This window comes from Eulemur rufifrons, chromosome 7 (genome assembly GCF_041146395.1).
Source record: "Eulemur rufifrons isolate Redbay chromosome 7, OSU_ERuf_1, whole genome shotgun sequence".
Classification (NCBI taxonomy): Eukaryota; Metazoa; Chordata; class Mammalia; order Primates; family Lemuridae; genus Eulemur; species Eulemur rufifrons.
The window spans coordinates 67,239,031-67,254,775 of NC_090989.1; the positions used below are offsets into that span (position 1 = coordinate 67,239,031).

Sequence of the window (15,745 nt, forward strand, 5' to 3'; positions counted from 1 at the left end):
GCATGACACTCATCTTACATAAACGAAAATATGAGCCAACAGAACGGCATTTTAAGAGCTTTAAGCCAAACAAATGCTTGAGAGTGTCTTGTTTAAATTAAGTTGTCATGCTATTTAGCTTTTTACAGTAATGAAGCTCTGTGTCTTCCCAGAGCCTTGTGCAATGATGCTTGTTTTAGGAGGACAGGACAGGACGTGGAGAAAGGAAGAGGGGCCCAGGCTGCCACCCTGCGGGCTAAGGAGCCGGGAGGTGAGGAAATGGGGCCCTGAGGAAGACTCACTGGTACAGGAAGTTTGGAGATGAAATAGGAGACATGACACAGAGAGGGGATGGCAGAGAGAGATGGCTTGAGACAGAGGGACCCAGGGGAGGGGGACGTGCCGGGTGAAAAATATCAAACTAATGAAAGTCTGCGCCCTGGCTGTGAGGCCCCCAGCCCCTTCTCTGTCCCCTGCCCTGTTCCCAGAACTGGGCAGCCAGGCATGTCCCGGAAAGCGCCTGGAGAGCTCTTCTCCAGAGAGCACCAACTGCACCAGAGGAGAGACCTGCGGAAACTGACATTCAGGAGACCTCCAGCGCAACGTGCCACTTTGCCGCAGGGTCACCCTATGGTGATGCCGCCCCCCACTGCTGCCACCCACGGCGGCTGCGCCCACAACTGCTGATCAGCCCTGCGCTGCCTCATCCATCAAAATGGACTAACGACCAAGAGCTACCAGGTGTTTGAAGAAAGCTGGCGGCAATTAACAGGGAGAACAAAACAAGATCATGGCGGGGGGGGGGGGGGGGGCCGGTAATCCTGGGGGGAAAAAACAGACAAAATAGAGAGCAAAGGAAAATTTCAAACAAAATTAAAATTACCCTTATATTTTATAGCCTGAAAGAGTCAGAAGGAAGCATTATAACTGTGAAACAAGAACAGGATGTGATTTTAAAATTAACAATTGGGGAACAACCAAGAGCTCTTGGAAATGAAAGATAACCAAAACAAAAAATTCAGTAGAAAGGCTGCTTATAAAGTTGACAAAATGTCCCACAAAGTAGGGAGGGGGAAAAAAGAGATGAACCATACAAGAGAAAAGATTAAAATAATAATAATAGTAACAGAAAGTTCAAACCAGAAGCTCTAGCACCTTACTGGTTGGAATTCAAGAAGAAAACAAATCAAAAAACCAAAGAAAGGCCGGGTGTGGTGGCTCACGCCTGTAATCCTAGCACTCTGGGAGGCCGAGGCAGGAGGATCGCTTGAGGCCGGGAGTTTGAGGTTGCTGTGAGCTGGGCTGACATGCACTCTAGCCCAAGGTGACAGAGCGAGACTCTGCCTCAAAAAAAAAGTGGAGTTACATTTCCTCCTGGCGGAGGTAGAGATGGCACCACCTGCCTTCTGTAGGGCCCCCTTCAGGCCTCCCTGGGTATGGGGGCAGCTGGGAACAGGTGGGAACCTGAGGGGTTCTTAATATCATAGTCTTGCTTGGCTCTGTACACTCCTTGCACCACTGAGGATTCTCCCATAAATAAAAGCTCATACATACAGTAAAGAAAAAAAAAAAACAGACAAAACAAACAGGAATAAATTGTCAAAGAAGTTCAAAATCCCAGACTGAACATGCCCAGGCCAATGAATAAGAATTTTCATTATGAAATTTTAGACCATCAGGGATAAAGGGAAGATTCTTAGCACTTTGAGGAGAAACAAAGTCATCTACCAAGAATAGAAGTCAGAACAGCACCAAACTGCTAGATGCCACTGAGTGCTAAAAGCCAAAGCCAAAGCCATGATAACTTCAGAGTTGTATGGGAAAGTTACTTTCAGCTGAGATTTTGATATCTTCTGCCAATCGCATGTGAAGGCAGAAAAGTGACGTTTTCGATCATAGACAGAAGAGGATAATCTGGGATCCGGACGACAGGGATCCACACCTGGCAGCCATGACAGCAAGACCCAGCACACAGCTGGGATCCAGGCTGGGGACTGTCCATCCAGGGGAAGGAAGGGGGAAGACAGGCTCCAAGAAGAAAAACATAACATAGGGAGCACTGGGAAAATACCAATGAGTACTGGAAAGTTCGAGGGAGCATTTTTAAAAATGGTAATAAAACCCTAGAAAATAACAAATAAAAATAATGAAGCAGAGTGAGTTGGATGGTGGCCCTGAAAAAATGCATTCATGTCCTAACCCCAGGAGCCTGTATATGTGGAAAAGGGTCTTTGCAGATTTACTTAAATTAAGGATCTCCAGGTAAGATCAGCCTGGAGCTACTGCCCTTTGAAGGAAGTGCTGTCCTGCCAACACCTCGATTTCAGACTTCCAGCTTCCAGAACTGGGAGAGCATAAATGTCTGTTATTTCAACCCTATCAAAAAGTGAGCAAAGGACATGAACAGAAACTTTTCAAAAGAAGACAGACTATAACGGATAACAAACATATGAAAAAATGCTCAACATCTCTAATCATCAGGGAAATGCAAATCAAAACCACAATGAGATATCACTTATCTCCAGTGAGAATGGCCTTTATCAAAAAGTCCCAAAACAATAGCTGTTGGTGTGACTGCAGAGAGATAGGAACACTCATACACTGCTGGTGGGAATGCAAACTAGAACAACCTCTGTGGAAAGCAATTTGGAGATACCTCAAAGAGATACAAGTAGAACTACCATTTGATCCAGCAATCCCATTACTGGGCATCTACCCAAAAGAACAAAAGACATTCTATAAAAAAAACATCTACACTCGAATGTTTATAGCAGCACAATTCACAATTGCAAAGATGTGGAAACAACCCGAGTGCCCGACAATACGTGAGCAGATTAATAAAATGTATATGTATACCATGGAGTACTATTCTGCCACAAAAAACAATGGCGATATAGCACCTCTTGTATTATCCTGGATAGAGCTAGAGCCCATTCTACTAAGTGAAGTATCACAAGAATGGAAAAACAAGCACCACATGTACTCACCATCAATTTGGTATTAACTGATCAACACTTAAGTGCACAGATAGTAGTAACATTCACTGGGTGTGGGGCAGATGGGAGGGGGCAGGATGGGCATATACACACGTAATGGGTGCGGTGTGCAACGTCTGAGGGATGGACATGCTTGAAGCTCTGACTGGGGCAAGGGCAATATACGTAACCTAAACATTTGTATCCCTGTAATATGCTGAAATAAAAAATAAATAAAAAATAAATAAATTTCTGTTGTTTTAAGCCACCTCGGTTGTAGTAATTTGTTAGGGCAGCCCTGGGAAACTAATGCATGGGGTAAATTTAATTTCAGGAAAAGCTAGAAGATATACAAGAATGAAAGCAATCAGAGTACAATTTGGCTCAAACATGAATGTTTTTATGTATATGTATTACTTCCAGTACTTATACAAATCAATTTTCAAAGGACAGACGACACATTACAAAAAAAGTTTTCAACATATCTAACATTGTCTAGCACTAATAAAACCTAAACAAATATTTGTTTTATGTTGAATTAATTCTAAGGTAGAAGACCTTCTATAAATCATTAAAAAGACAACCTCAAAAAACAGGGAAACATTATAGACAATTCAAAGAAAAGGCAATACATGTGGCAATAAAAATATGAAAAAAATCATCCTCATTAATGATTCCAGAAAAGCAAATTTTTTTAAAAAATTACATTTTTGCCTATCACATGGCAGAAATTTAAAAGATTGAGTATATCCAACATTTTCCAAGGTCTGGGGAATCCAGTGACTCTCGTCTACTGTTACCGGGAGTTCAGAATGGACCAACATTATTGGAGGACAATTTGGCAGAACCTAACAAAATTTAAAACATGTTCGACCTTTGTCCTGTGCATTCCATTTATAAGCCTTGATCCTGCAGAAATGAGCTCCAACTTTGTGCAGGATTTTCACATCAGCAATATTTGTATATAAGAGCAATAAGCTGGGGAAAAATCTAATATCCATCAATAAATTAATCTCTTAATATAAAGCATTTTAAATCTATAATATGGAATGCTATGCAGGTGTTTTAAAAGAATGAGGGAATCTTAAATGTACTTACATTAAAGGATGCCCATGATATGATAAGAGTGGGAGGAAGGGAAAGTAGCAAAACAATGTAAAATTTTATGACATTTTTACAAAGAACCATGATGTTTGTGTTTATGTATAAGCACATGTGCACGTGTGCTTGCATGAGTATAGAAAATAAACTGGAAAGATAGGTACCAATCTCCCTCTGAGAAGTAGGGGTGGGAGAATACAGTGAGGGGAGAAAACTTCCACTTTATAAGATTTTAATTTTTACAATATAAAAACAATTATTTTGCCTTTAAAATAAAAATAAAGAGAAAGATATTGTTTGACTTAAGTGTACTTAAGATTTTTTTTTTCTGGTTTTAAAATTAACTGATGTACTTTAAAAATGTGCCTGCAAATTCTCTGATACTTCTCCATTCAAAAGGTTGAAACTAATTCCCCTTCCTTCGAATGAGGCCCAGACTTAGCGACTCACTCTAATGCATAGATTACGGTGAAGTTCTGCTGTGTGGCTTCTGAGGCTAGAACATAAAAAAGGAAAGCTTTCATCTTTTCTCTCTTTTTCTCTGATTGTTTGCTCTGGGGTAAGTCAGTCACCCTGTGCCTGGAGATCACTAAAGCAGCACTCAGGCAAGGACCACACAGAGAGAAACTGAGGCCTCCTAACGACAGGTGGTACCAACTTGCCAGTGAGGTCCTCTATCCCCAGTCAAGGCTTCCGATGACTGTAGCTGACTAATGCTAACAGGGTCCCATGAGAGACCCCACGCCAGAACACCACCCAAGTCACCCCCAAATTCCTGGTGCACAGAAAGAGCCGGAGATAATAAATGTTCATTGTTGTTTTATGCCACTAAGTTTTGAGGAAATTTGTTTGACAGCAAGAGATAACTAATACACGTGCCAATCTACCCCAAGAGACAAGTGGAGAAATTGAGTGAAAGAGGAAACTTTCGTTTTTTATTTTTTACATTTTTACATTATACATTTCAGGATTGTTGGGATTTATTTCTAGTCCTTTATATTTAAAGAAAGGAAAAGAAATAGGTTAGTCTTAAGTGTGCTTAGAAATTTTTTTTTTCTCATTTTAAAAGTGACACTAGTGAAAAGGGACAAAGGTGGAAGACAGACACCCAACTTCAGTACTTACTATAGGGCTCAATGATCAAGACAGTATGGCACTGGAGAAAGAATAGAAAAATATATCAATGGAACAGAAAAGAGAGCCCAGAAATAGACCCACACCAGTACAGTCAACTGTTACTTGACAAAGGCACAAAGGTAATTCAATGGAGACAGGATGGTCTTTTCAACAAATGGTGCTGGAACAACCAGACATCCACATACAAAAATCCAAAAAAATTAATCTAGACACTCACCTTACAACCTTTACAAAAAAACAACTCAAAATGGATCACAGACCTAAAAGTGAAACATAAAACTTCTAAAAGATAACATAGGAGAAAATCCAGGTGACTTCAGGTTTAGCAATGAGTTTTTGGGTACAACACTCAAAGCATGAACCATGAAAAAAAATTCATAAGTTAGACTTCATTACAATCAAAAACTTCTGCTCTGCAAAAGATATAGTTAAGAGAATGAAAGACAAATCACAGACTTGGGAGATAATATTTGCAAAACACATATCTGATAAAGGGCTGGTATCCAAAATAGACAAAGAACACTTAAAACTCATCAGTAAGAAAACAAACAACCCGATTTTTTAATAGGGCAAAAGATCTAGACAGACACTTCACCAATGATGATATACAGAAGGCAAATAAGCATACAAAAACACGCTTGATATCATTTGTCACTGGGGAATTGCGAATTAAAACAACAATGAGATACTACTGCATACCTATTAGAATGACTAAAAAAACCAAAAACCAAAAAACTGACAATACCAAATGCTGGCAAGGATGTGGAGCAATAGAAACTCTCATTCATTGCTGGTGGAAATGCAAAATGATACAGCCACTTTAGGAGCCAGTATGACAGTTTCTTACAGAGGTGAAGAATAGTCATACCATATGATCCAACAATCATGTGTCTGGATTGTATTTATCCAAATGAGTTGAAAATGTATCCTCAGAAAAACTTGAACACAGATGTTTATAACAGTTTTGTTCATAACTGCCAAAAACTGGAAGCAACCAAGATGTCTTTCAGTAGGTGAATTAATAAATAAACTGTGATACATCCAGATAATGGAATAATATTCAATGATAAAAATAAATGAGCTATTGAGCCACAAAAAGACAGGGGGGAACCTTATATGCACATTACTAAGTGAAAGAAATCAACCTGAAAATGCTACATACTATAAGATTCCAACTATATGACATTCTGGAAAAGAAAAAACTATGGAGACAGTAAAAAGATTGGTGGTTGCCAGGAATTAGGGGGGTTTACAGGCAGAGCACAGGGGATTTTTAGGGCAGTGAAACTCTTCTGTATGATATTGTAATGGTGGACACATGGCATTGTATTAATATAATACATTTGTCAAAACCCACAGAATGTATAACACTAAACTATGGACCTCAGTCAATAATAATGTATCAATATTTGTGTGTCACTTGTCACAAATGTACCCCATTAACACAAGATGTTAATAATAGAGGAAGCTGTGATGGCAGAGGGTGCGAAGGGGTATATAGGAACTTCTGTACTATCTGCTCAATTTTCTGTAAACCTAAAACTGCTCTAAAAATGAGTCCACACTCATTTTTAAATGAGTTAAAAAAAAAAAAAAAACACCAGTCAATTGAAGGAAAAGTAGAAGTAAGATAATACAGCCATACATAGTCTCAATAGAAAAATAATCACGGTTAACACTTAGGCACAGTTCCTTCTAGTCTTTTTTCAAATATCTATATATATTTTCTTTTTTTTTTTTCTTTTTTGAGAGTTGAAATCATTCTGCTAAATTCATTCTGAAAGTTTATAGTTTGGTTTCAGTTGGATTTTTAACCGCAAAGAAAGTAGCCCATATAAGACATCAGTGATACCAAAAACAGATTCTAGAGGGACCAGTTGCTATGGGAATGATTAAAAATAAATTTCATTTCACACTACACCCTGCTAATGTATTGACCAGAAGGAAAGAGAAATATTTGGAGTAACTTAAAAGAGTAGCCAAGAAAACTTTTAATCAAGAAGAAGGAAAATACAGCAGCCTGGTGTAAGGTTTCCAAGAAGCCGGTAGTATCACCCTGCAACTTAACCAATCGCGCTCTTGGCAACCACGTCAATGGCAGGGAAAAGCACCTGGGAATCAGGGACCAGACCAGACTCTTCCTCTCCTTCACTGATAGTCCGACAGCCAAAGGCCAGTAAGTTTCCTTTGGTTTGTGGGCTGTCTGTGCAGAGTGGTGCAGGGCCAGGAAAAAATCGCCCTTTCCCTCCAACAGAGAAGCTCCAAATATTTAGCAAGCTGCAAGGCCCAGGCTGCAGGTGATCAGTATGGAAACCACATCGGCCCTTAGCCCTGGAGTAGGTCCAGGCCACTGGGTGGGGCAGCCTAGGGGTTTTTGGAGAGGGACCAGGATGCCAGAAGGCAAAGGACATTCAGGGAGTTCGGGGGAGTGGCAATTTTCCAACACAAGAAATTGTACATATGAGGAAGTGGTGAGGCCAGATCAGTTGAACCAACTGAATTCTGACTTTCCTACAACAAACATTTGTATAAAAGCCCATTTAGACACAGCAGGGGCAGCCTCGGAGGGGAACAGCAGAGTTGCTATCACAAAACGACCGCACGTGGTGTGGAAACAGGCCCCGCTTCTCACCTCAGGGAACAGCTCGGCTTTAGCATCGAATGGATCTATTTTCAGATCCCAGCTCTGCCGTCCATCACCACAAACTACATAACATTTGAGCCCCAGTTTCCTCATCTGTACAATCGGTATAAGTGTTCTTATCTTAAGAAGCTATGGTAAGGATTAAGTAAGATAAGCCGTGAAAAGCACTAAGCACGGTGCCTGGCACATAGCAAGTGCTCAGCGAAATGCAGTTGCCACGACCGCCACCACCACTGTCATCACAGGTTATTGTCTGTGCTGCAGATTCTTTAAAAAACACAGCTGGTGGCCTCAGCTCCCATTCCCCGTCCAAATTCCAGTGTAGACGCCTGGTCACTACTGCCATACTAAAGACAGAATCCCTGAAGTGCGAAATAGCATGCAGTTACCGTTTTTCTACAGCATCCTAGGAATAGCTCTGTACTTCAGACAGGAGCAAAGACTTCTGATGCTGAACCAACCCAAATCATAAAGCTACAAAGTTATGGACACTCTGGTAATAGCTTTTCATTCAAGGCATAAGAATTTAGGATTGGAGTTGCCAGGCATCCTGAAGGATGAGAAAAACCCAGGGTTAGAGTAAACAGCGATTGCTTGCAAATGCATGACACATTTCTAAATGATACAAAACTATACCTGGCTGCTTATTTTCTTTGAGCTTACTTAATGGATTCTTATTTATATTTTGAAAAAATTTAACATTGAAAACTATAAATAATCAAACATATATCTGTCCCCATCTCCCAGAAATGACAAGTGTTAACATTTGTTATATTTATATCAAGTCCTTTAAAAAAAAAAGAAAAAAGATATAAACTATGACAGATAAAATTAAAGTCTGTTTTATTCCCTACCCACATATCTATTTCTTGCCCACTCTCCCAATCACTGTTATGAATTTGATATTTATTCATCCAGTTCTGCCTTTTTGTTTAAGCTATATTTTCTGGCTTTTATTTAATAGAAAGTAAATAAAAAGGACATGTGAAAAACGTGCTAAGCAATGTCTGTGTGAAGAGGAGCTTCCAGCCCCATGAAACTGCACCAAGACTCACCGGCACACGTGATCCAGGAACCGCCCACACTAACCGGAAGTAAAGCCTATGGGGGAGGGTATACGCAGTCTGCAAACGCACTCCTATAAACATCTACAAAGCAGTGCAAATCCATAAAGCTATACGGCTTACCTGGGTCCAGGTGGGTGAAGGAGCCCACCACAAAGTCCAGTGTGGATACGGCCAGCAGGAACAGCAGCAGCAGCTGGAGGCGAATTATCCACTTGACACCCGCTAGGTTAATCCCCAGCAAGGCCAGAAGCACCACAACTGAAATTCCTCGCACAGCCCAGATATTCCTGAGGCCCAGCAAATCTGAGATGGATTCAGCGAAGCCGGTGATGTACATGGCCCCTGCAACACACTGACATGCAATTCCAGGTGGGAAGAGTCATCAAGAGAGAAGAGAATCAGGAGCCCACGGGCAGAACTGCCCAACACTGAGAACCCTGCTCCCCTGTCGACACACTCACCGCCAGCTGGCTCAGCATCTGGGACCCAGCGTGGGGTTAAACCAGCCCTTCCCGCCTGAGAGCCTGTCTCTAGCCCCATTTCTGCTCTGTATCTTCCCCAGAGACTGAACACTGAGCCCAAGCTGAGAGCTGGTAACTAAGATGAAAAGACTATGGGAGGAAGAGGCCAAGGAGGCCTTTGAATTTCTCTGTCCGAGTTATTCAAGAACTATTAATAAATACAGAACAAGAACACATGGGAGGCCCATCTACAGAGCCATAAAAGGGCGCTGCAGCAAACCACAGTCTTTTTCTCCATGTCTTTGTAGGTCAGTATTATTTTTAAAATTATCTAAAACTTGGAAATAGAAAAAAAACTTGGCACACCTTTTTCAATGTCATATGTGACAAAGGCTACCCAAGGACTATCTAAGTGAATGTATTTAGTTTGACTTACTATTTGCTATTGATTAAATGTATTAAATGTCCCAGACTTAATGAAGTTACATGTTCACTTATAGATTTTTTTTTTTTAAGTAGAGATGCAAATAACTTCTGTTCAGTGGTACAGATAACCCAAAAGATTAGGGTTTGTTGTCCTGTAAGACATTAACTGATTTTGTATCTAACCCAGCATTCTTATCCTTACATTTATTTATTAAGTTGCCTAACTATGAATTTATGACTTTGATCTCTACCCATCCAGTATCCTTCTCCGTTGCTCTTTAACATTTTACTGGCTCCTGCATTAATTCAGGCATTCAATAAATCTTTGGTACATATTTATTTTATATTTGCCTGAGAATCATAATTTCACCTTTTTGGAACTATTCAAAAGATCATTTCAAATTAAATAGCTTGAAAATAACAACAGCCTCACTTTCCACGATTCCTCAGCCTCAGCCCCCTTCTCTCCTCAGGTTTGTCCCTTCACTGTCACCTGGTCCAACTGGTCACTCCCACCACTGTAGCCCTGCCCTTGCCGTTCTCCCAGGGAACAAATTCTATTAGGGCCTCATTCAAGTCCCTGTTTTCCCATGAAGCCTTTCCTCACCATTCTTTTCTAAATAAATATGCTCACCACCAGTGTCATACAATTAATTATCTGGTTCCATATTCTATTATCATTTCATGCTTATACGTTTGTCTTTCCCCTCCCACCACCAACAATGCAAACATCTTAAAAATTTTTATGCTGATTACACCTCTTAAAATACGCTGCACTTGCTAGGCACGCTGTAAGCATCCAATAGATACTTTGTGATATGCTGACAGTATGAAAAGCGCTGTGGGAAGCAGGCACCACGAGGTCCCAGCCCCTTTGTATAAAGGCCAGAGGGTGATAATACAACTTCTGTATTTGAGGGGGCTGGGGAACAAGGCCGTTCTTCACTGAAATCAGCTCACTTTGCAAGTAGGTGTATGACATTTTTGTCAGCATCACCCACATTTACACATTTAGCTTAAACTGTTATTCCAGCCCTTCCAATATCCCATAGTGACAAGCATTTCTATCCATCTTTGGGTGAAGGGGGAAGCCCAAGAAATGTGGGGGGAATGCAGTCATCTCTGAGACAGACAGAGAGAGAGAGAGAAAGAGGGAGGGAGAGACCTCAGAACTCAAGAGTTGCCCCTGATTAAACACCAGATGTGGTGGTGATAATGATGTTATTTCATCGGTATATGGCCAGGTCAACAGGACTCCTCATGGTCACACTTATCTAACTTTTAAAAAACAAATGACAAAAATGTGGTCATGATCATCATTTATATGGGCACCACTTTCCCAGGTGTCTGACATCTCTAACACACTGAGAATGAGGCCAGAACTTGAGTGTGACCATTCGCATCTGGAGTTTCCAAACCGATTTTCTCTTCTTGCAGCAGAACAGAATTTGTTCACAGGAGGCCAGCCAAGCTGTAAATGCTGCCTTTTGTTCCCAGTAACTCCAGCAATCTTATCCTTTCAGGTTGGTACCTAACATTGCTTTTTAGCCCAAAGATGCCATCAACAAGCGAAAAAAAAAAGCTCTTCAAGACACTCATAAGAGCATGGAGGTGAGGAGCGCAGATTGTGAGGCCAAAGGCCAAATCCTTGTGACTTGAGAAAGTGTTTTCACTTCTCTGCGAAACGCAGATAATAACAATACTTACTTCAAAAGGTTACAGTGAGATTTAAACAAGATAATTTGTGCAAAGTCCTAGAACAATTTCTGGCTCATGGAGTTATAGAAATGATAGCACTGGCATTATCATTATTACTTTGTTATTATCGCATTGAAGAAGAGGAAACAGTAGCTAGCTGTGAATATCAAAAAATACTTTGCTAATACTAAATAGATAATGATAATGGTACTGGGAATTTGCAATGTAAGTTGTAAATAAGGATTCTTGAAACCAAAGAGACTTACTTTAAGGGAAAGCAATAACAGTCTAAAATTAAACTATCTTTTCAAAATCTAAGAGTTTGAGGACAAGAGGTGAGGATATTTATGGAGAGTGGGAAAGTAAAGGTGTTGTAGAGATTTCATAGTTGGTCAGCGGAGGAGCTAGTAAACAATGTGTCTTGGTTGGGAAGTATAGAAAAAGTATAAAAGAAAAATATAAGTTTAATTATGTCTTATAAGGGTAGAATGTAACTGCTAGCAGAGTTAAAAACAGAGTAGAACTTCCAAATCAACAAGAATGCAATAGAAATAAATTTGGCCCATAATGGCCAAGTCAGGAGAAATAGGAAATAAAACCTCAAATTACCTAGAAATTAATGAAAAGGTGAATATTTTATTCTAAAACTCAACAGACATAACTAAACTTGTATTCAAAAGAAAAAGAAAAAAAGTAAACTGGGCACAGTAGCAGGCACATGCCTATGATCCCATTTACTTGAGAGGCTGAGGCAGGAGGATCACTGGAGCCCAGGAGATTGAATCCAGCCTGGGCAACATAGTGAGACCCTCATCTCTAAAAAAATAAATAAATGAACAAAAGAAAAAAAAGTATAGTCTTAAATTTTTTATTAGTTAAAAAAGGAAGAAAAATAGAGGAAAAAAATTTAACTTCAGAAACCATGAAAAGATCATTGTAAATAAAAAGAAAGTAGAGAGAAATATTTAAGGAAATATGAAATTAATGACATAGAAGAAAAATTACAAAGAAAAAAATACAAAAAACGAAAGCTGATCCTTTAAAAAGAATCAATTAGATATTCCTAATAAAATTACTCATACAGAGGAGAATAAAAGAATGAATATAAAATTGTGCCATAAATTATGGTATATTAATATTATACAATATTAAGCAACCATTTAAAAAACATTAGTTTAAAGCTTTGACCAAGAGGAAATGTCTATCTATGACTTAATGTCAAGTGAGAAATACAAGCCATAGAATAGAGTATGAAATGTGTCCCCATTTTTATAAAAACAAGCAAAAACATACAAAATGTAATAAGTGTATGTAAGCAAAGGGAAAGGTGTTTTCATTGGTCACCTCAAGGGTGTGGGGGAAAGGCTTTCTTTACATTCTCTCCAATGTGTTAACTGGCTCTGATGTACATCAGTTTGTAATTGTCAACGCCTTTTATAAAGGAAAAAAATAAAAACAAACATATTAACAGTACTATTACGTTCATGCAAAAACGAAAATGGAGTACGTTACAGCCCAGTCCAGCTACGTTTAGGGGCAGCCCAGCACTCAAGGCCTTTGCCTACACTGGGCTCCTGATAGTCAACACAGGACTGGTCTCAGCGCCAGTCACCCCTTGGGCCAAGTGTAGACATTCAGGGACTGCCAGGCCTTCCCCTAGATCCAACTACCCTAGATGCATCTACTTTCCAAACTAAATACTGCTCTTACTTGGAAAACACTCCTGGCACTTTGTTTAATGTGTAAACATCTCCAGAGTTCATTTGATTTTAAAAGTATTTTTATTTCCTCCTAAAGTTTATAATCACAGCCATTCCTTTTCCTTTTTCACTCTCTACAGAGAAGCTTCTAACTCCCTCTCACAAGAGGCAGGGTGTGTTGCCCACCATTTTAAAGAGAGGAGGTAGCCCATCTTCAGGGTACAATACCTCCATTGCAAGCTATTTGCTTTAGCAAAATTGCCCATTCACAATCACAGGCATTTTTCCTTTCATCTTTGGGTACCTACCCAGAGGACCAGAGCTGCCCCTCAACACCCCTCCCCTTCTGACACAAGCCCCCTGATTTAAGGTCGAAGTTGGTGGATTAACACTTAGGTCCTGCATATGTGTTCCTTCCCATAACAGAAACTCCAGGCCTAGATCAGGTCTATAAAACTTTCCAGGCCGGGTGCGGTGGCTCACACCTGTAACCCTAGCACTCCGGGAGGCCGAGACGGGCGGATCGTTTGAGCTCAGGAGTTCAAGACCAGCCTGAGCAAGAGTGAGACCCTGGCTCTACTAAAAAAATAGAAAGAAATTAGCCGGACAACTAAAAATATATAGAAAAATTAGCTGGGCATGGTGGTGTGTGCCTGTAGTCCCAGCTACTTGGAAGGCTGAGGCAGGAGGATCGCTTGAGCCCAGGAGTTTGAGGTTGCTGTGAGCTAGGCTGACGCCACGGCACTCAAGCCAGGGCAACAGAGTGAGACTCTGTCTCAAAAACAAACAAACAAAAAAAACTTTCCAGTCCTCCATTGCCTTTGTATGGAGTCCAGCACAGAGCATCTTAGCCACTAAAAAACACTTTCAGACTTATCAGTGCAGGCTGAAGCTGGACATTTTGGTGTCCGGGGTAAGCAACCCTAAAGAAGCCCTCGGGCCCACACAGGTGAGTGGAGCAGGGAGTGAGGGGTCTCTAGTCCGTCCTCTCCTCTGTTGCCAAGAAGTCTGGTCCCACAGAGCAGGCCAGACACCAAGGCCTCGGGAAGAGGACGGGGGAGGGTTCTGGAGGGTGCAGGGCAATAACAAGATCTTGTAAACATTTACAACCATTATTTTAAGTGTGTGTATCTCCTAAATGTTGATGCTCTAGGGCAAGGGTCGGCAAACTTTGGCCCACTGGCCAAATCTTGCTTGCTGCCTGTTTTGGTAAACAAAGTTTTATTGAGACACAGCTATGCTCATTTTTTTTTTTTTTTAATGTTTCCTATGGCTGTGTTCACACTACAACAGCAGACTTTGGTTGTTGCGACAGAGACAAATGACCCACCACAAAACCCAAAATATTTACTATCTGGCCCTTTATAAAAGTTTGTCAGCCTCTGCTTTGGGGCAAAACCAGGCAATCTGCTCTGGCAATCATAAAAATAAACGAATGCACTCATGCCCGGGAGGAGGGTGAGGCGGGTATTAAGAACAGGACTAGGGAGCCTCGGAAACCTCAGCCACACCCTCGAAGAAGAAAGAGCTCAAATCCATAACCTCATCTGTCACCTTAAGAAACTAGAAAAAGAAGAGCAAACTAAACCCAAAGCAAGCAGGAAGAAGGAAATAATAAAGATTAGAGCAGAAATAAACGGAATAGAGACCAGAAAAATAATAGAGAAAAATCAACAAAGCCAAAAATTGGGGTTTCTTTTATGCAGACAAACCTTTATCTAGACTGACAAAAAAAAAAAAAAGAGAGAGAGAGAGAAGACTCAAATTACTAAAATCAGAAATGAAAGGGGAGACATTACCACCAACCTTACAAAAATAAAAAAGATTACAAGGGAATCATAAACAATTAATATGCCAATACATTAGATAATAGATGAAATGGACAAATGTCTAGAAAGATACAAACTGTCAAAACTGACTGAAGAAGAAATAGAAAATCAGAATGTGTCTAAATAAGCAAAGAAATTGAATTGGTAATCAAAAACTTTCTACAAGGAAAAGTCCAGGACCAGATGATTTCACTGCTAAATTCTCCCAAATGTTTAAAGGATGAACACCAATCCTTCACAAACTCTCCCTCCCCAAAAAAACTAGAAGAGGAGGGAACACCTCCCAACTCATTCTATGAGGCCAGTATTATCCTGAAACCAAAACCAGACAAAGACATCACAAGAAAATTACAGACCACCATCCCTCGTGAATAGGTACACAAAAATCCTCAACAAAATACTAAAAAAACCAAATTCAGCAACATATAAAAAGGATTATACAGTAACCACAGCTTGACTGGAGACTCCCGGCCCAGGCCGGCTTCAGGAGAAGCAGAGGCACACCCAGACGCCGCCCAGGGACCGAGGCCGGACGCAAAGGCAGGCAAAGCGCAGGGAGGCCCATGCAACCACGTCTCAGGCTGTGGCTGCCATCTTACTTGCGAACATCTTTCCTTCCAAGTTGGCCCACATAAGGGACACTCTCAATGATCCAGCTCTTTATGCAGGGGGTTCAGCCTTGGTCCTGCCTGTGGCCCCTGTTTCTAGAGGCTAGCTTGTCTGCCGGA

The 15,745-nt window shown here is 40.6% G+C and overlaps 1 protein-coding gene across 1 annotated transcript in view; it reads right to left on the bottom strand.

Annotated features, from left to right (window-relative positions):
• The window catches only part of SLC12A8 (solute carrier family 12 member 8), a 130,392-nt gene that overhangs the window by 86,864 nt on the left and 27,783 nt on the right, over positions 1 to 15,745 (bottom strand). The window contains exon 5 of the mRNA XM_069471981.1: positions 9,024 to 9,255. Coding sequence (XP_069328082.1) covers positions 9,024 to 9,255 — 232 coding nt within the window. The remainder of the gene's footprint in view (positions 1 to 9,023; positions 9,256 to 15,745) is intronic.